The 21807-nt window shown below is 36.1% G+C and overlaps 1 protein-coding gene across 3 annotated transcripts in view; it reads left to right on the forward strand.

The window, feature by feature from the left end:
- BBS9 (Bardet-Biedl syndrome 9) overlaps window positions 1-21807 on the forward strand; it is a 461843-nt gene that overhangs the window by 239597 nt on the left and 200439 nt on the right. For all 3 annotated transcript variants that reach the window (XR_006384294.1, XM_044246344.1, XM_044246345.1), the window contains one exon: window positions 10623-10775. Coding sequence is in view for 2 of the 3 variants with exons in the window: in XM_044246344.1 (XP_044102279.1) it covers window positions 10623-10775 (153 nt within the window). In the remaining variant the exon portion in view is untranslated. The remainder of the gene's footprint in view (window positions 1-10622; window positions 10776-21807) is intronic.

The raw sequence follows: 21807 nt of genomic DNA on the forward strand, positions 1-21807 counted from the left end.
CAAAATACTAGATTCTGATTGACTGTAAGTTTAACATACAGCCCCCCCAACCCCTTATTTGCTGCCTAGTAAATCTCTGGAGTTTCCATATCAGGGGCATTTTCTTTCTGGGAGGGGTTTAGGGAACATGATGAGCTATAGGCACTTCCTTTTGTTACACAGTTTAAAAAAAAATTATTATATTTCCTTTCTCTCTGGCCCCACTTTCTGCTTTTTAAAAAAAGATGTGATTTTAACCTTTTGAATTAAGATAGCTTTTGGAATTCTAGTGTCCCTTAGTGTTAGCTCCATGAAGGTAGGAATTTTTGTCTGTTTTATTCATTGTTATATCTAGAGCAATGCTTGGCCCTTGGAGCAATACTTGTTAAATGTTGAAATTCCGAGACATGGAAACATTTCAATCACTGATGTTTGGTTACACATTCAATGGAGTAACCTGGCTGATGTGTCAGTATTGAAACTGTCTTCTTGATTTTTGTGTGTTTCATGAATTTAGTAAATAAAATATTATAGCTAAAAATTATATTATTAAAAGTGTATTATGATAATCAGGCTAATATTCTTTTTAAAAACTTTAGTTATTTAAAAATATCATTTAACTTTTGGTAATGAAATCCCCCCCTGCCCTTCAAGAGAATATTCTTTGATTTAGTTAGTTACTTAGTGCTTCTGAAATTGGGATTAAAAGACAGTAATAAAATTCTAAGTTTTGTGAAAAAATAATGAATACTGTTTTTCTGAAAATAAATAAATTGGAAAAAAAATTCTAAGTTTTGGGGTTTATTTATTTATTTATTTATTTTTTTGAGTAGTCATGTGTCTGGAGAATGCATACACTGAAATGGAAGTTTTGTTTGGTATAAGAAATGTAAATTGTAATATGTTTAATTTCTGAACCTTTTATTTATTTATTTTTTGAGAGAGGGAGAGAGTGCGGTTGAGTGGGGGCAGTGGGGGTGGAGGGTTGTGGAGAGTGAGGGGCAGAGGGAGACGAAGAAAGAGAATTTTAAGCAGTTTCCACAGATAGCCAGAGACAGACCTAGGGCTGAATTTCAGGACCCTGACATCATGACCAGAGCTGAAATCAAGAGTTGGATGCTTAACTGACCAAGCCATCCAGGTGCCCCTGATTTCTGAACATTTTGAAAATGCTGTTTATTTCAAGACTAGTTGATGATTGTTTTATAAAGTTGAATTAGAAGTTTATATAATCTGATTTCATGGAATGTTCCTTCTACTCTATGACTCTCACTAGCTTCTTTTATTTTAATAATATTAAATTCAAAGGTTATGAGAAGGGTTATAGTAAAAAGAGTATTTTTAAATTAATTTTTTGATTTTTTAATAAACATGTATTTTTATCTCCGGGGTACGGGTCTGTGAATCGCCAAATTACCATATTTCACAGCACTCACCATATCACATACCCTCCCCAATGTCCATAACCCCACCACCCTTTCCTGACCTCCCTCTCCCTAGCAACCCTGAGACTGTTTTGTGAGATTGAGTCTTTTATGGTTTGTCTCCCTCCTGATCCCATCTTGTTTCATTTATTCTTTTCCTAACCCATGAGCCCCCTCCCCCCATTGCATCTCCACTTCCTCATATCAGGGAGATCATATGATAGTTGTCTTTCTCTGATTGACTTATTTCGCTTAACATAATACCCTCTAGTTCCATCCACGTCGTCGCAAATGGCAAGATTTCATTTCTTTTGATGGCTGCATAGTATTCCATTCTGTATATATACCACATCTTCTTTATCCATTCATCTGTTGATGGACATCTAGGTTCTTTCCATAGTTTGGCTATTGTGGACATTGCTGCTATAAACATTCAGGTGCACGTGCCCCTTTGGATCACTACGTTTGTATCTTTAGGGTAAATACCCAGTAGTGCAATTGCTGGGTCATAGGGCAGTTCTATTTTCAACATTTTGAGGAACCACCATGCTGTTTTCCAGAGTGGTTGCACCAGCTTACATTCCCACCAACAGTGTAGGAGGGTTCCCCTTTTTCCGCATCCTCGCCAGCATCTGTCATTTCCTGAAGAGCTTGCTGCCTGTGTTCTCCTCAAGGATTTTGATAGATTCCTTTCTCACATTGAGGTCCTTCATCCATTTTGAGTCTATTTTTGTGTGTGGTGTAAGGAAATGGTCCAATTTCATTTTTCTGCATGTGGCTGTCCAATTTTCCCAACACCATTTATTGAAGAGGCTGTCTTTTTTCCATTGGACATTCTTTCCTGCTTTGTTGAAGATTAGTTGACCATAGAGTTGAGGGTCTATTTCTGGGCTCTCTATTCTGTTCCATTGATCTATGTGTCTGTTTTTGTGCCAATACTATGCTGTCTTGATGATGACAGCTTTGTAATAGAGCTTGAAGTCCGAAATTGTGATGCCACCAACTTTGGCTTTCTTTTTCAATAATCCTTTGGCTATTCGAGGTCTTTTCTGGTTCCATATAAATTTTAGGTTTATTTGTTCCATTTCTTTGAAAAAGATGGATGGTACTTTGATAGGAATTGCATTAAATATGTAGATTGCTTTAGGTAGCATAGACATTTTCACAATATTTATTCTTCCAATCCAGGAGCATGGAACATTTTTCCATTTCTTTGTGTCTTCCTCAATTTCTTTCATGAGTACTTTATAGTTTTCTGAGTATAGATTCTGTGCCTCTTTGGTTAGGCTAATCCTAGGTATCTTATGGTTTTGGGTGTAATTGTAAATGGGATTAAATCCTTAATTTCTCTTTCTTCTCTCTTGTTGTTGGTGTATAGAAAGGCAACTGATTTCTGTACATTGATTTTATATCCTGACACTTTACTGAATTCCTGTACAAGTTCTGGCAGTTTTGGAGTGGAGTCTTTTGGGTTTTTCACATATAGTATCATATCATCTGTGAAGAGTGATAGTTTGACTTCTTCTTTGCCAATTTGGATGCCTTTAATTTCCTTTTGTTGTCTGATTGCTGAGGCTAGGACTTCTAATACTATGTTGAATAGCAGTGGTGATAATGGACATCCCTGCCATGTTCCTGACCTTAGGGGAAAAGCTTTCAGTTTTTCTCCATTGAGAATGATATTTGCGGTGGGTTTTTCATAGATGGCTTTGATGATATTGAGGTATGTGTCCTCTATCCCTACACTTTGAAGAGTTTTGATCAGGAAGGGATGCTGTACTTTGTCAAATGCTTTTTCAGCATCTATTGAGATGCTTGTTCTTGTTCTTTCTTTTATTGATGTGTTGTATCACATTGACTGATTTGCAGATGTTGAACCAACCTTGCAGCCCTGGAATAAATCCCACTTGGTCGTGGTGAATAATCCTTTTAATGTACTGTTGAATCCTATTGGCTAGTATTTTGGTGAGAATTTTCACATCTGTGTTCATCAAGGATATTGGTCTGTAAATCTCTTTTTTGATGGGATCCTTGTCTGGTTTTGGGATTTAGGTGATGTTGGCCTCATAAAATGAGTTTGGAAGTTTTCCTTCCATTTCTATTTTTTGGAAAAGTTTCAGGAGAATAGGAATTAGTTCTTTAAATGTTTGGTAGAATTCCCCTGGGAAGCCATCTGGCCCTGGGCTTTTGTTTGTTTGGAGATTTTTAATGACTGTTTCAATCTCCTTACTGGTTATGGGTCTGTTCAGGCTTTCTATTTCTTTCTGGTTCAGTTGTGGTAGTTTATATGTTTCTAGGAATGCATCCATTTCTTCCAGATTGTCAAATTTGTTGGCGTAGAGTTGCTCATAGTATGTTCTTATAATAGTTTGCATTTCTTTGGTATTAGTTGTGATCTCTCCTCTTTCATTCATGATTTTATTTATTTGGGTCCTTTCTCTTTTCTTTTTGATAAGTCTGGCCAGGGGTTTATCAATTTTATTAATTCTTTCAAAGAACCAGCTCCTAGTTTTGTTGATTTGTTCTATTGTTTTTTTGGTTTCTGTTTCATTGATTTCTGCTCTGATCTTTATGATTTCTCTTCTCCTGCTGGGCTTAGGGTTTCTTTCTTGTTCTTTCTCCAGCTCCTTTAGGTGTAGGGTTAGGTTATGAACCTGAGACCTTTCTTGTTTCTTGAGAAAGGCTTGTACCACTATATATTTTCCTCTTAGGACTGCCTTTGTTGTGTCCCACAGATTTTGAACTGCTGTGTTTTCATTATCATTTGTTTCCATTATTTTTTTCCAATTCTTCTTTACTTTCCCGGTTGACCCATTCATGCTTTAGAAGGATGCTATTTAGTCTCCATGTATTTGGGTTCTTTCCAAACTTCCTCTTGTGGTTGAGTTCTAGCTTCAGAGCATTGTGGTCTGAAAATATGCAGGGAATGATCCCAATCTTTTGATACCGGTTGAGTCCTGATTTAGAACCAAGGATGTGATCTATTCTGGAGAATGTTCCATGAATGCACTGATTTCTGTACATTGATTTTATATCTTCACAGTTTACTGAATTCTTATACAAGTTCTAGCAGTTTTGGAGTGGAGCCTTTTGGGTTTTCCACATATAGTATCATTTCATCTGCAAAGAGTGATAGTTTGACTTCTTCTTTGCTGATTTGGATGCCTTTACTCTCTTTTTGTTGTCTGATTGTTGAGGCTAAGACTTTTGGTACTATATTGAATAGCAGTGGTGATAACGGACATCCCTGCCGTGTTCCTGACCTTAGCAGAAAAGGCTTCAGTTTTTCTCCATTGAGAATGATATTTGCGGTGGGTTTTTCATAGATGGCTTTGATAATATTGAGGTATGTGTCCTCTATCCCTACACTTTGAAGAGTTTTAATCAGAAAGGGATGCTGTACTTTGTCAAATGTTTTTTCAGCATCTATTGAGAGTATCATATGGTTCTTGCTCTTTCTTTTATTAATGTATTCTATCACATTGATTGATTTGCGGATGTTGAACCAACCTTGCAGCCCTGGAATAAATCCCACTTGGTCGTGGTGAATAATCCTTTTAATGTACTGTTGAATCCTATTGGCTAGTATTTTGGTGAGAATTTTCGCATCTGTGTTCATCAAGGATATTGGTCTGTAGTTCTCTTTTTTGATGGGATCCTTGTCTGGTTTTGGGATCAAGATGATGCTGGCCTCATAAAATGAGTTTAGAAGTTTTCCTTCCATTTCTATTTTTTGGAACAGTTTCAGGAGAATAGGAATTAGTTCTTCTTTAAATGTTTGGTAGAATTCCCCCAGGAAGCTGTCTGGCCCTCAGCTTTTGTTTGTTTGGAGATTTTTGATGACTATTTCAATCTCTTTACTGGTTATGGTCTGTTCAGGTTATCTATTTCTTTGTGGTTTAGTTGTGGTAGTTTATATGTCTCTAGGAATGTATCCATTTCTTCCAGATTGTTGAATTTGTTGGCATAGAGTTGCTCATAGTATGTTCTTATAACTGTTTGTATTTCTTTGATGTTGGTTGTGATCTCTCCTCTTTCACTCATGATTTTATTTATTTGGGTCCTTTCTCTGTTCTTTTTTTCTCTTTTCTTTTTGATAAGTCTGGCCAGGGGTTTATCAATCTTATTAATTCTTTCAAAGAACCAGCTCCTAGTTTTGTTGATTTGTTCTATTGTTTTTTTTTTTTTTGTTTCTATTTCATTGATTTCTGTTCTGATCTTTATGATTTCTCTTCTCCTGCTGGGTTTAGGCTTTCTTTGTTGTTCTTTTTCCAGCTCCTTTAGGTGTAAGGTTAGGTTGTGTTTTTGAGACCTTTCTTGATTCTTGAGAAAGGCTTGAATTGCTATATTTTCTCAAAACTCTCAGGCTGCCTTTGCTGTGTCCCAAAGATTTTAAACCATTGTGTTTTCATTATCATTTTTTTCCATTATTTTTTTCAATTCTTCTTTAATTTCCTGGTTGACCCATTCATTCTTTAGAAGGATGGTGTTTAGTCTCCATGTATTTGGGTTCTTTCCAAATTTCCTCTTGTGATTGAGTTCTAACTTCAGAGCATTGTGGTCTGAAAATATGCAGGGAATGATCCCAGTCTTTTGATACCAGTTGAGACCTGATTTATGACTCAGGATGTGGTCTATTGTGGAGCATGTTCCATGTACACTAGAGAAGAATGTGTATTCTGTTGTTTTGGGATAGAATGTTCTGAATATATCTGTGATGTCCATCTGGTCCAGTGTGTCATTTAAGGCCTTTATTTCCTTGTTGATCGTTTGCTTGGATAATCTGTCCATTTCAGTGAGGGGAGTGTTAAGTCCCCTACTATCATTGTATTATTGTCGATGTGTTTCTTTGATTTTGTTATTAATTGCTTTATATAGTTGGCTGCTCCCATGTTAGGGGCATAGATGTTTAAAATTGTTAGATTTTCTTGTTGGACAGACCCTTTGAGTATGATATAATGTCCTTCCTCATCTCTTATTATAGTCTTTGGCTTAAAATCTAATTGATCTGATATAAGGATTGCCACCCCAGCTTTCTTCTGATGTCCATTAGCATGGTAAATTGTTTTCCACCCCCTCACTTTACATCTGGAGGTGCCTTCGGGTCTAAAATGTGTTTCTTGTAGACAGCATATTGATGGGTTTTGTTTTTTTATCCATTCTGATACCCTGTGTCTTTTGATTGGGGCATTTAGCCCATTTACCTTCAGGGTAACTATTGAGAGATATGAATTTAGTGCCATTGTATTGCCTGTAAGGTGACTGTTACTGTATTTTGTCTCTGTTCTTTCTGATCTACTACTCGTAGGGTCTCTCTTTGCTTAGAGGACTCCTTTCAATATTTCCTGTAGAGTTTGTTTGGGATTTGCAAATTCTTTCAGTTTTTGCTTGCCCTGGAATCTTTTTAACTCTCCTTCTATTTTCAGTGATAGCCTAGCTGGATATAGTGTTCTTGGCTGCATGATTTTCTCATTTAGTGCTCTGAATATATCAAGCTAGTTCTTTCTGGCTTGCCAGGTCTCTGTGGATAAGCCTGCTGCTAATCTGATGTTCTTTTCCCGGACTGCTTTCAGTATTTTCTCTTTGTTGCTAAGACTTGTAAATTTTACTATTAGGTGACGGGGTGTGGACCTATTTTTATTGATTTTGAAGGGGGTTCTCTGCATCTCTTGGATTTTGATGCTTGACCCTTTGCCATATTAGGGACATCCTCTACAATAATTCTCTCCAATATACCTTCTGTTCCCCACTCTCTTTCTTCTTCTTCTGGAATCCCAATTATTCTAATGTTGTTTCGTCTTATGGTGTCACTTATTTCTCAAATTCTCTCCCTGTGGTCCAGTATTTGTCTCTCTTTTGCTCAGCTTCTTTATTCTCTGTCATTTGGTCTTCTATTTCACTAATTCTTTCTTCTGCCTCATTTATCCTAGCAGTAAGAACTTCCATTTTTGATTGCACCTCACTAATAGTTTTTTTGATTTCAACTTGGTTAGATTTTAGTTCTTTTATTTCTCCAGAAAGGGCTTTTATATCTCTGGAGAGGGTTTCTTTAATATTTTCCATGCCTTTTTTGAGCCTGGCTAGAACCTTGAGAATCGTCACTCTGAATTCTAGATCTGTCATATTACCAAAGTCCGTATTGATTAGGTCCCTAGCCTTTGGTACTGCCTCTTTTTTTTTTTTTTTTTTTTTTTTTGTGGTGAGTTTTTCGGCCTTGTCATTTTGTCCAGATAAGAATATAGGAAGGTGAAAATAAAATACTAAAAGGGTGGCAAAGACCCCAAGAAAATGTGCTTTATCCAAATCAGAAGAGACCCCAAATCATGGGAGGGAGAATGGGGATAAAAAAGAAGTTCAGAAAAAAAAAAAAGTTAAAAAAAGAAAACAAATAAAGAAACAAACAAATAAAAACAAACAATAAAGAAAACAAATAAACAAAGAAAATACACACACACACACACACACACACACACACACATATTAGACTGGTGACTAGAATATGGTCACTCACTTAATTTTGGCAGTATTTTCGCCTCTTAGAAGAATCTACCTCTCAAAATTTTAAAGGATGAAAAACACATCCAAGGGTAGACACAATGAAGGGATGGAATAAGCCTATAAAGATGAGAAAAAAATTTTTTTTTAATTTCTAAAAAATGAGTTGATATAGTAAGTTGGTTGGGAGAATAAAGAAAAAGAAAGTGGAGAGAATTTGCTGAGGCTGGAGACTAGCCCGGAACTAGATTTAGGGTTTATATTGATCTATTAGGAGAAGTTGCACCCCAAATTATTTAGAAGAAAAAACCCTATGTGTATACAAAAAATACAGTTAGATATAATGGAGGATAAAATATGACTATAATAATGAAGTTTCAAAAAAGATTATTTTTTTAAAGGTATTGTTAATATAAACTTCTTTAAAAAAACGTTAAAATAGGAAAGGATAAAAGTTAAAAAAAAATTTGGCAGAAGGAAAAAAAAATATAAACTGCAAGACTAAAGAATCATGGGGAGAAAGCCATGAATTCCTTGCTTTGCTTTCTCCTCCTCTGGAATTCCACTGTTCTCCTTGTTAAGTGAACTTGGTCTTGGCTGGGTTTCTTGTTGATCTTCTGGGGGAGGAGCCTGTTGTAGTGATTCTCAGGTGTCTTTGCCCGAGGTGGAATTGCCCTGCCCCTATCGGGTCAGGGTAAGTAATCCACTCGGGTTTGCTTTCGGGAGCTTTTGTTCTCTGAAGGCTTTCCGTAGAGTTCTGGAGGATGGGAATAATAATGGCTGCCTCCCAGTCTCCAGCCCAGAGGAGTCGAGAGCTCAGTGCTCCGCTCCTCAGTGCGCCCTTAAAGAAAAGCACTCAATCACTCCCATCTCCCTGGCCTCTGGCCACGCTCCCAGCTCATCCAGCCTGTGATGGGTTCAAGGTAACCCTGGGTTGAGACCTCACTCCTCAGCTTTGTCTCTGTCATTGCCTTCCCCATTTAATACCTGCGAGCTCTTTGACACTCAGACACCCCTGGTCCTTCTGTGATCCTGTGGGACCTGGGGCTATGCTGACCTCCGTGGCCTTCACCCCAGTTTAGCCTCTGGAGCAATGTCCCTCAGTGGAGCAGACTTTTAAAAAGTCCTGATTTTGTGCTCTATAGTTCTGCTGCTTGCCGGGAGCCGTTCCCTCCCCGCCCTGTGGTCTATCTTCCTGTCGCTTTGGATTCACTTTTCCACTAGCCCTACCTTTCAGAAGTGATCAATTTTCTGTTTCTAGAATTGTTGCTCTTCTTCTCTTTGATCTCCCATTGGATTTGTAGGTGTTCCCAATGGTTTGATAAGCCATCTAGCTGATCTCCTGCTACCTGATGTCATCTTAGCCTGCTACTTCTCCGCCATCTTGACTCCAAAAAGAGTCAATTTTTTTTTTTAAGATTTTATTTATTTATGTGACAGAGAGAGAGATCACAAGTAGGCAGAGAGGCAGGCAAAGTGAGACAGGGGGAAGCAGGCTCACCACTGAGCAGAGAGCCGGATGTAGGGCTCGATCCCAGGACCCTGGGATCATGACCTGAGCCAAAGGCAGAGGCTTTAACCCACTGAGCCACCCAGGCGCCCCAAGAGAGTCTATTTTTGATCCTTATCCTCTAACTACTCAGTTTCCTCTTAGGAGCAGCTTTTAGTTTCCCATTTCTTGTGTATATTTTTAGAACTATTATATGCAGTCACAACTATGTTAATGTACAGATTTCTTTTTAAAGATTTTGTTTGTTTAAATATTTGACAGAGATCACAAGTAGGCAGAGAGACAGGCAGAGAGAGAGGGGAAAGCAGGCTCCCCGCTGAGCAGAGAGCCCGATGTGGGACTTGATCCCAGGACCCTGGGATCATGACCTGAGCTGAAGGCAGAGGCTTTAACCCACTGAGCCACCCAGGTGCCCCAGATTTCTTTTTAAAAAGTAAATGAATGGTAGCATATTATACATACTATTCTGTATTTTGTATTTGTTTTTTTGCTTCGTTTCATTCAATGCATCTTTGGATAACATTGTATATTAGTACTTAGTAGTTCTGCAAAGTAGTCTTATTATTTAAGCTGTTCCCCTATTGATGGGTATTTTGATTATTAATAATATCTTACTACAATACAACAAAACAATAACAATAATTCTATAATGAATATTCTTGTATGTACATTACTTTTCGTATTACATTACTTTCTACCTATAGGATAAATTGCTAGAAATGGGCTTGCTAGAACAAAGGCTATATTGTTTGAGAGCTGTTTATTTGTACTACCTTTTCTATAAATTTTGTCCCTTTTTCTATTGATTAATACTCTTTTCTTACTGATTTGTATTGTACTTTGGCCCTTTTCTTTTTGATTCGTAGGTGCTTTCTAGATATTATGGGCTTGACTTTTTGTCTCTGTGGGTATTGCTACTATTTTTTGCAGTTTGCTGTCTTGTCACTTTACTTATGATATATATATATATATATTAACTGTATAGAATTACTTTTTTGTTTTTTTAGTTACAAATTTATCAGGGGTGTGAGCGTGTATGTGTCTGGCTTTTGGCTTTTGAGTTATAAGGGTCTCTCTCATGCCAAGATTATTTAAGAATTCTAACTTTTCTAGTACTTTTATTTTGTCTAAATTTTATTCCTCCAAGTGATTTTGCTGTAAAGACTGTTTTGTTGTGCACATTTAATCTGAATTTAGGAAATTCTTTATTGTAGTTGCGGATAAATGGTGAAAAATTAGAAGAACTCTTATCTGAAAGAGCAGTACAATTTCGGGCCATTCAGCGTCGACTATTGACAAGATTCAAAGATAAAACACCTGCCCCCCTCCAACATCTGGACACCTTGCTAGATGGAACTTACAAGCAGGTAAATATGGTATCAATGATAGTTTTCCACTACTGGATATAATTTTTATCCCTTGCCCTAGAGTTATGTACTGGAATCTCCAGGTAAAGTATTTCTTTCCTATGTACTGTGGAATAGGGAATGGCACATAATGTTTAGAGTCAGAAAAACTTGGGTTCAAATGTCCAGCTTTGCAACTTTCTAATGATTAATCTTGAGTAAATTACTTAAGATCCATCAGTTTCCACATTTTACCCAGAGTTATTGTGAGGATTTTTCATCATTTATGTGAAGAGGCCAGCCAGCACAATCCAGGTACATAATATGTGCTTGATAGTTGGTAGCTATTATGCTTAGTGTTATTATTAAATAATTCTTGGTGCATCTTATACTTATCACCATGATTCCCCAGTTGTCCTGCTGAGCAACTGGCTGATTCTTCTTTCCATCAATGGTTTACCCTTTGCATGGCTAGGGTGATCTGACTCTCATTCTTAGAGTATTATGTCACGAAATGCTGTTCAAAATTATCATCTTTGCTCAAAGTAATAATTTTTAAAATTTAATATTTAAAATTTTATGGGTAAAAACCTCTGGAGTTCCACTATAATGAAATCAGCTTTGAATGACTACATTTCTTCTTATGCTTCTATATAATATCATTAATCTCTTTAGAATCAGTGTTGGTAGTATGAGTATTACGTTCATTTTTAATTGAAATTTTTATTGGGATAGTTATATATTCACTTGCAGTTATAACAAAAAATATAGTTAGTTGTCATGTATCCTTTACCCATTTTTCTCTAGTACTAACATTTTGCAAGCCTACAGTATATCACAGCCAGGATATAGTCATTGATAAAATCCATGGATTTTATTCATATTTCATAATTTTGCTTATGCTAGTTTGTGGGTTTGTGTATTTTAAGTTCTATACAATTTTAGCATATGTGTAGGTTCATGTACCCACCACTACACTTAAGATACTGAAAGCTCCATAACCACAAAACTCGCTCATGTAGCCTTATATTGCCACCTCTTACTCCCACTGCCCTCCTCTGCTGTAGTCTGTTGATTTTGAATGGACAAATCAAAATTTTTTTTTCAGTTATCTTCTCTAGAGGAAAGAAGAATAGCTAACCATGTAGATCTCAGTAAATGTGTTGATGATACAGTTGATTCTTGAAATATTCATGGCTATATGAAAATTAGAAGCAATCTGAGGGATAGTCTGTAGACGCAGTAGGGTATTAGAACACAGGGCTTGGAGTCCAAAGACCTCAGTTCTCTCATTTATTAGCTGTGTAGCTTTTGGCAGTTCCCTGACACTTTTCAGAGCTTCAGTTTCTTTCCATAAAATGGGATAGATACTATGTTGTTACAAAGACTCTATTTGCTAATATATGTGAAAATGCTTGGTAAATTGTTTTGCAAATCTAGATGGCCAGTTTCTTTTGTGCTGGAGCAATTATGCCTCTCAAATTGGTGGGCATTAATGACACTCTTTCTCTTCCACACTTCTTTCCTCTCCTAAGTACACTTTTTGTTTTGGTTTGTTTTTCACTTTCTTTATTTTCTTCTTCTTCTCTTCTTTCTTCATGTCTCTTTGCTGACTTAATCTATTTCATTCTTAGGACTTATCTGCTATGCTTGGGGCTAAAGATTCACTGACTCTTGCCTTTAATGATACTGTATATTTTTGTGGACACAAAGGCAGAGGGGTGTTTAAAGGAATTTGATAGGGATGTTTGATATAATGCTTTCCATATTTTCTGTATAGCAAGACTTCTTTTGTCTTTTATATGTTTGAAGTGTTGGGGGTTTTTCTTTTGTTTTTGTTTTTTGGGCTTTTTTATTTTTGCTTAGCCTCAATGTTGGGTTTTTACATGATTTGTAATATTACAGAAAAGATGATGAAAACCATGGGTTTTAGCTTGAATCCATATTTTTAAGTTAGATTAAATTTTCAATTAAAGGAGAATGAATAAGCTTTTGAAAGATACAAATACTATAAGGAATTTGACTTACTTTTAATGTAATTTACTATTCACTTTTATTATATACCCAAATTATAGTTAGATATTATTTTCTATTTTAACTCTATTTAGTTAATTTTTTAAAAAGATTTTATTTATTTATTTGACAGACAGAGATCACAAGGTGGTGCAGAGAGAAGGGGGGAAGCAGGCTCCCCACTGAGCAGAGACCCCCCCACCATGTGGGGCTAGATCCCAGGACCCTGGGATCATGACCTGAGCTGAAGGCAGAGGCTTTAACCCACTGAGCCACCCAGGTGCCCCTCTTTAGTTAATTTTTTAATGGCATAGTTAATACATGAATATAATTCCCAAAGAAAATGATATAATTATACACAGTGCTAAATTCTCTATCATGGCCCTTGACCATCTCCTCAAAAATGTAATACCTTTATGTTTTTGTGTCTTTCCAGACCCTTTTTTTTCCTTTGCATTTAAAAGTTAAGTATTGTTTGTGAGGCTAAAATAATCCATAAGTAGTATTATACTATATGTATTGGTATACTTTTTTCTTTTTCTTCTATCAGTACGTACTGGAGCTCTTGCTATAACTATGTATAGATATACCTCTCTGTGTGTTATGTAGTATATAGATATTCTGTAATATGGACAAACTACAGTTTATTAAAGAATAGATCTTAATAGTAGTTTCAGTGTTGAGTCTAACAGTGAGAAAAATCACTTTTAGATGGCTCTACTGTGACCAAATGGCATATGACATACTTCATTATCACTTTCTTTCTGTACCTAGTATAAATTTTTCTTATCTTTATACTTTACCTTGGTAGGAGGCATGATTTAATGGGCAGATCAGCCAAATGCATGAAATAATGAGCTATGCTTAAGTGTGATCTTACTTTCCATGGCATGACTGTCAATAGATTTTTAAAGTGTTTTCCTAATATATCAATTTTAAATTGGATCTGTTACCTGTGTAAAATCTTTGTTTTCTCATGTGTAGGGAGCATTTCATTTAAAAAAAAATTTTTTTATTAGTCCTTCTGTGAATCTTAGTGCCACTTTAGTTCAATCAGGAACACTAGCCTCTGAGCTGTCTAGTGAAAGATTTACATTTTATTGCATTTATCTGGAGAATGTTACATTGTTAACATTTAATGAACAGTAATAATTAGCTTAATGTGAAAATAGAAGCAGAAACTAGTGTAAAACTAGTTTTACACTCTATAACTAGTGTGTAAACTCTGAAGACAGGAACTTTTTTGTTTTTTCCTTATGTATCTGTACGGCTATATTCTTAGGATGATACTTCTTGCCACTAATATAATTTATTGACACTATGATTTTTATAAGGGCAGCACTACAAAGAATAGATTGGTAGATAATTCTTTGAGTTCAGGGTCATGAATTATTGGGAAAGTTTATTTTAAATCCCCAAAAGCCACTAAAGGAAACTCTCTTCTGTTTTCCTAAATAGTTGGAGGACTCAGGTAAACTGTCATAGCTAGGAAAGTTTTATAGCTGCAGATTCTTACAGATTCTTGACTAAGAAAATCTTTTCTGTTCTTTTTTCATGAGTATGTGTATGCCAAAGTAAATTCGAAGTAATATCTGTTCAAATACCTCTGTGCAGGTAGAACATTGTTAAGGTTGTTCTGAGTGGCCTAAGAATTGTTTTTTTTTTTCAATATTAATATATGTCCAGAAGCATGAAAAGTTTAATTCTTTTAATTTCTTTAAATTTCTTACTTACATAATTGTTGAATTCTTCCTCTTGGGAGGCAATTTCTTTCATGTCTTTGGAGAAGCTAGTAGGATATAGAAATGTACAACTGGAGGAAGTTTGGGGTCTTATGGGCATTAGGTGTTCTAAGAATTGCTGTAGATCCTAATAGAGTTCTTAGGACAAACTGAAAGTGAAGACCAAGGTTCTTCATATACAAATGATTAAGTATTGCTAACTTGGCTGTAATGTGAAGCAGTATGCATAGTATAGTATTTCATTTTAAAAAAATGATTCATGTAAATTGTCAGTTTATCAGGTACACAAGTAGGTAAAGCCAGGGCAAGCAGTATACGATCTGTGCCCTTGGTGTTAAGAGAAACTGCAGGTACCACTAGCTTACATAGTAAGCCCATGAAGGAGGCCTCTCATCTTTGAATGACTTGGGGTTTAGGTACTTTTGATTCTGGTCCACAAGAACCTATTAGAGAAAGCCACTGCTTCTAAGGTTGCAGTAAGACATCCAGCATTGTTTCCTTTAAATACATGTTAATAAGGGCTCTAGGGTTTAAAGTGGCATATCTGATGTGTCCTAGTACAGTGGTTAAGAACTCTATGTTTAGAGTTAGCTTGCTTTTGTTCTAGTTTTGGCTCTGTGACCTTGGGCAAGTTACTTAGACAAACAGAAAACAAAACCCATCCTAAGCATTAGTTTTCCCACCTGTAGAATGCTTCCTTTTTCATGGGGTTGTTTTGAGGACTGAAATCTATAAACACATAAATTCCTTAGACTAGTGCATGGTACAGAATGAACTCTCAGCAAATGTTAACTACAACTCTGGGGAGACTTAATTTTTTTTGACTAATAAAGTTATGTTATCTCAAAATTGCACTATTCATTCTTCAGACAGAAGAGGTCATAACAATACATTGGACATATAATAATACGTACAGATTTTCTGAAACTCTGCTATCTGGCAACCTCAAATCTAGACCTCAGCCAAGAATGAGGAAGAGCCTGGATCCTCAGGGACATCCCCACACTCCTTTGTGTGTTGTTTGGTTCCAGAGTGGATACCAAAAGGGAAGGCACATCAGGATCATGAGGTCAAGTGGCTGTCCTTCCTGAATCCCTGATTGTTTCATCTGGATGTATCCCTAGAAGAAAAACAACAACAAAAAATTTTACACACACACACATGCACGCACGTGAACACACACATGTATATGTATGTGTGTGTACTTACACATAAATACTGCTTTGCAGAAATGTTGTACCCAATTATAGTTTCTCAAGCAGTATATGAAAATGTCTGCTTTCTATGTAGTATTGTTTTGATCTTTACAATTTTGAACTGAAAAGAAAATGTGATTGTTGTTTTATCTTTCTTTGCTTAGTAGTGACATTTAATATTTTTAAAATGTTAATTAGCCATCTATATTTGTTTTGTAGTGATTTATGTTTGTATGTTTTCTGTTCTGTCTGGTAGTTCAGCTTTTTCTTGTTATTTTGTGCATATTAGGAGTGGTAATCTTTTATCATACTTTTGTCATACATAAAAATACATATATAAGAAATGTAATCTCTCTTCATGTCTCAGAAAAGTTTTACCAATTTTTCCTTTGCTTTTTATCTTTACTTATCATGTTTTCTTGACATGTGAAGTTTAAAAAGTACTTATATAGTAAAACCTATCCATCTTTTTCCTTTCAGTTTCTCTGCCTAGGAAAGCCTTTCCCATTCCAAGAGTACATGGATATCAACATATAATTTATTCTGGCATTTTTTATGTTATCATTCTTTATATATACTTTTAAAATCCATCTGGAATATATTATGCAATATAGTGGGAATCTAATCTCCCTGCCAAAAATGGTGAGCGACTTGTCTCAGCCCCTGCTTATTACATAATCCATTTTTCTCCTGCTGAGCTAACATACTACCTGTATCATTTAATGATTTTACTATTAAAGCAAACTACCCCAAACCTTAGTGACTTAAAACAGCAGTAATTCATTGTTGTTCATTTGGGCCATTCTGTTGATCTGGGCCATCCTTGGTTGATCTCCACTGGGCTCACTCATGTGTCCCTGGTTAGCTGGTGGCTCAGCTGGAGACTGGATGGCCTGGGAAGTACTTACTCACATATTTGGCAGTTGGCTTACAGCTAGATGGGATCATTGTGCTACATGTCTCTCCTGGCCTAGCAGGCTGGCCTGGTTTTATTCATATGGTGGCTATAGGTCCCAAATTTTGTTGTCATTACAATATTATTTATTCATAATCACTTTTGGTCTATGAACTCTGGAGGTGATTTATCTTATAATTAATTAGTTTAGTCAAGAGTTATTAAAAGCAAACAGAGCATCTGTACTGTTTTCAGGTTAGTGAGACTGCCTGAATACTACTCACCTGTGCACTTAGTTATGGTTGGTTGTTTTGGGGATGGACTCTGTCATTCAGTCTCCCTGTAGGGTTCCACATTAGCTCTGTCCATGGTGGGCTTCATGGATGTGAGACCTGTGCAGTCACACAGAACTCTGTGTTTGATTTAAAGCCCTGTGGTTGCCATCTTGAAATTTTTCATACTTTTGAACAAGAGGCCCTTTATTTTCCTTTTGCTCTGGGCCCCTCTAATAATGTAGATGGTCCTGGTACTGTTAGGATACTAACTAATTTCTGGTGAGTAGACTAAGAAGATGGGGAGTTCAAATATAGAACAGAGTTCAAAAGCAGAATGGCTTTATGACTCCTACCACAAAGCCACCAGTAAGTTCCCTAGAGTTGGAAAAAAAGGGATGCAGTACAGATCAGTGAGAGCAACTCAGGTGGCTGCTAAAGGGTTTCTTTCTGGAAAAGGCATCTTGGTTAGCTGATCATGAGCAGCAAGTCTTATCTCATTTAGGAATACCATTCTGAGACAATTAGTTCTCTCAAGGTGTATTGTGGATACTAGTCTCGTTTTAGACTTCCAACAGGTGGGTCACTAGCTCCAAGATGTGCCATCAGCAATTACGAGTTCTGGTGCACAAGGGGGTCGGCCAACCACTTTTCTCCCATTTTCAACTGCAAGTCATTTCCTATATCCTGTATTTTTGATTGTCTAGGAAGCCCATAACACACATTTCCAAATTAGCATTTTACTCTTACTGGCAGGCCTTTCCTATATAGTATCTACCTTCTATCATATTCCATTGAAGGTGCCAGGTACACCTGCCTGAGGTCAGCCTATGGCTGAAGCAAGAAGAGGGGACTGGGGCTATCACTCAAGGAAAAGCATCTTGTGATACTTACATCCTCCAGTGAGTGAGGATTTTCCAGTTGCTCACCACAATTTCAATAATTTAGTCTAGAGTTTGGGAAAAAAAAAGTCTTACTTTTTGAAAGACCTTTCACCTTTATTTATGGCTTTAAAGGCATAATGTTGAAAGAAAGTAACCACGTCAAGAATTTCTTTTTGTTAGTGGTTAGAAACCTAGATTTCCTCATTTGTACAGTTGGAATACTGCCTTGTCAATCTGAATATATTTTTGGAGGACCTAAGAAAGGAAGTAAGGGAAGAGAAAGGAAATTCATGTTTATTGAACATCCGTTGAGTCTGAGGTAAATTTTATGTATTATTTCAGTTAATAATCACAATCATCTTGTGAAGATGGCATTATTGTTCGCAGTAATGGATTCCAAGTTATGGATGAAGAGCTTAAGACTCCAAGCAGGGTTAAGCAACTTGCTCAATGTTACACAGATATTAAGCCATCTATTCCAAAGTCCATGCTTTAGTATGTCATGTAGCATATTTAATTATTTCCATGTAAGATGTAGACATCCTAGGTTTTCTTTAGTGAAACTATAGGCAGGTTGAAGAAAAAGGAGATTCATGGAAACTATTTGTACATATTCATGTTATATATATTCATGATCATCCAATATTCATTAGTTAATACACCTATCAGAAAGGTAGCAAAATCTGGAGAGATCCCCTAAGTATGTATTATGTCTGAAACTTGAGTATCAGAGGAAGAGGTAACTTTGTTAATTTGTTCAGTTATACTAAAGTTCAGGTTCTTTGCTATCACATTCCAATGCTTATTGCATTTGGCAGAAAATCTTCGGAAAATAAGTTCTCTTTTGTGTTATAAAAATTTTATGTACATTTGTTAGTCAAAGCAGGACTGATTGGCTGAATTGAAATTGGGGACATTTAGACTTACCCTACAGTTTGGCTTATGTTTTGATGCTTTTATGTGTACTGAATTTCCCCCCTGCCTCCACTTGAACACTAACCCTCTGTTGAAGGAGAGGAAAAATGTTTACTAATCTAAAAGTTTGGTCAGATGACATATGTGTGATATAATGACTGATAGTCATTAGTGTTCTAGAAAGGCACTTGGCTGATTTTTCTCTTCTGCAAAACAGAGGTTGTTATTAGGCATAATTTTAAACAGAGATCCTGTGGTTTGGAGTTTGCTATTTGTTACTTTTTCTGTACTTAAAACTTCCTTCCACTTTGTTTATTTGTATGGTATTGATGTATAAAAATCATTTTAAGTCATGTAGAAGTCTAAGAGCTTTTTGGTCCATGACTTTTTAAATGAGCATGATTTTGGCTGATAACACAAAGGAATATGTGATGAAACATTCAAGCCAACTTTTCTCCTTGCCACTGGCAAGTAAAAAACAATACGCTGATAGATTGAGAAGGAGGTATCAGGGATTTGGTGATGTTGCTGCATTTGTTTTTCTTCTAACTACTTAAAAGCTAAGAAGTAATTCTTTCTCCTTTGACGGAGATAGGAAAAAACAGGTAGGAAAGAGGGCACAGAAATTTGCAGCTGTATGTTTGGGGATGAATGGAAATGGTAAGTTAAAAATGGAGTTTATATGTTTTTACCCCATAATTCTACTCTTGGTTATTTATCTAATAAAATAGTTCACAAAGGAAAAAAATACATCCATTGCGTTGGCCATTTATAATATTAATCACTAAAAACCAGCTTCCCATGGTTAGAAAATGATTAGGTTTATTGTAGTGCTACCATTTGATATGATCTCATTTCATATCATTATTTCATTTCATCATTTAAAGAACTAGAATAATATAAACATTTCAACTAATTGAAAATAGCAGTAGATGTGGTAAGTTTCAAATAATGAAATAGATATATCTGTAGTAGGTGAGTGTGCAAAGATGTGGAAGGAATATAAAAAATTGAAAATGGTGCACATTTGTTTTAGATGACTTTAAATTATTTTTTTTAAGATTTTTATTTATTTATTTGACAGAGAGAGAAGTCACAAGTAGGCAGAGAGAGAGGGGGAAGCAGGCTCCCCACTGAACAGAGAGCCCAATGTGGGGCTCAATCTCAGGACCCTGGGATCGTGACCTGAGCCGAAGGCAGAGGCTTAACCCACTGAGCCACCCAGGCACCCCTAGATGACTTTAAATTCTTAAGCAATTTCCTTTAATATTGTAATGATCACAATTTGATAAGCATGAAAATAATTTTTCACAATATGTAAATATACTTAATACCTTTGAACTATATACTTTAAAAGAATAATAAATTTTATGTTCTGTGTATTATACAATTTTTAAAAATAATTTAAAAAAATGTGATCACCAACTCTCGGTCTTCACAGGTATTTTCTCTTTCCCCTACATACCCTATAAACTCATTTCTTTATTCCCTGAATGTTTAGAACTTTGGATTACTGTACCATATATGAGTTAGTTTATTCCTGTCCACTCAAAAGGGAGCAATTAGATAACTGAATGGTATGTTTGAATTAATATATAAATAAGGATGAGAGTTGTCTTATTCTGTATCACTCTTACCTTTCTAGTCCCTCAGCAAAACTAGAGGAATATAGTAAGCTTTTCTAAAATTATGTAAATTTTTCTTCCACTAGGTCAGAGTGCAATCTAGAATGTAATCTCCAAAGTGTGTTTGTTTTAAGTGTATCACTGATATATTCAGTAAATGTGTATGGCTATAAGGTCTGCTCCAACAGAAATATACTTCAAGCCACAAATATGAACCATATATGTAATCTAAGTTTTCTAGTAGCCATGTTAAAAAAAAACCAAAGTGAAATTAATTTTGATAATGTGTTTTATTTAACTCTATGTATGTAAAACATCATTTCAACATGTAATCAAATGCAAATTATCAAGATATTTTGTATTGTTTTCATGGTAAATCTTCAGTACATTGTTTAGTTTACATTTACAGCACTTTTCAAGCTGAATAGCCATGTGTGGCTAGTTGCAGCCTCAGCAGACATGATAGTATTAGCCACAGATAATTGTGAACTCATAGTTTATATTGTTTCTTGTGATTTTTTTGTTTTTTTCTTTCCTCTAATCCATTTATTTATTTATTGTTATTTATTTAATATGTTTTTTAAAATATTTATTTATTTATTTATGATTTAGAGAGAGAGGGAGAGAGAGAATCTCAATTAGACTTCCTGCTGAGAGGGGGGCATGACTTCAGCCTACATCTCTGGTCCTGATCAGGCTAGATCATGACCGAGTGGAAACCAAGAGTTAGATGCTTACCTGACTGAGCCACCCATGGCCCCTATTTTTTATTTTTTAAATATTTATTTATTTATTTGAGAGAGAGAGAGAGACAGAGACAGATCATGCGAGCAGGGAGAAGGGCAGAGGGAAAGAATCTCAGACTCCCCACTGAGTGTGGGGCCCTATGTTGCGCTCCAGGTCCAGACCCTGAGGTCAGGACCTGGGGTGAAACCAAGAGAGCTGCACAACGGCTCAACCAGCTGCCCCTCCTTAATCCTTTTAAATTCTAGCTCATAACACTATCCTTGATTCAATGATTTTCACTCACTGGTTCCGAAATAGCAGGCAGTAGGAAGCACTTTTACATGTTTAGGGGACTACCAGGAACCTTTGCTCACATAAACCATGCCTTCAGGTATTATTACAAAAAAACCTCACAAAAGCAAAAAAAAAAAAAAAAAATCAAATTTTGTGTCAACAGACTTAGGTCCTAGTTTTAGCTCTTTACGTTTCTTTGACTTCGGGTATGTCACTTGGCTTCTTCGCTTTTATCTTTGGACTCCTTGGAACCTGTCTGAGCAGCATCCAGCATGATGCTTATCTGCATAATGGTTAAGGCAATGGATTTAGAATCTTAAATTTCTATCAATTTAGAATTTCAGAAACAAAATGGGCCTTTAGGGTCATTTAATGCTAGCCTGGAATGTGTTTTTAGCTGGTCGGTATTTGTTTGGTGGATGCTAATGATAGTGATCTAAGTAACGGGGGTTTTTGCAGCTGAGTTAGTTTTCAAACAAGATATACAAATG

This window comes from Neovison vison, chromosome 4 (genome assembly GCF_020171115.1).
Source record: "Neovison vison isolate M4711 chromosome 4, ASM_NN_V1, whole genome shotgun sequence".
In the NCBI taxonomy this organism is placed as follows: domain Eukaryota; kingdom Metazoa; phylum Chordata; class Mammalia; order Carnivora; family Mustelidae; genus Neogale; species Neogale vison.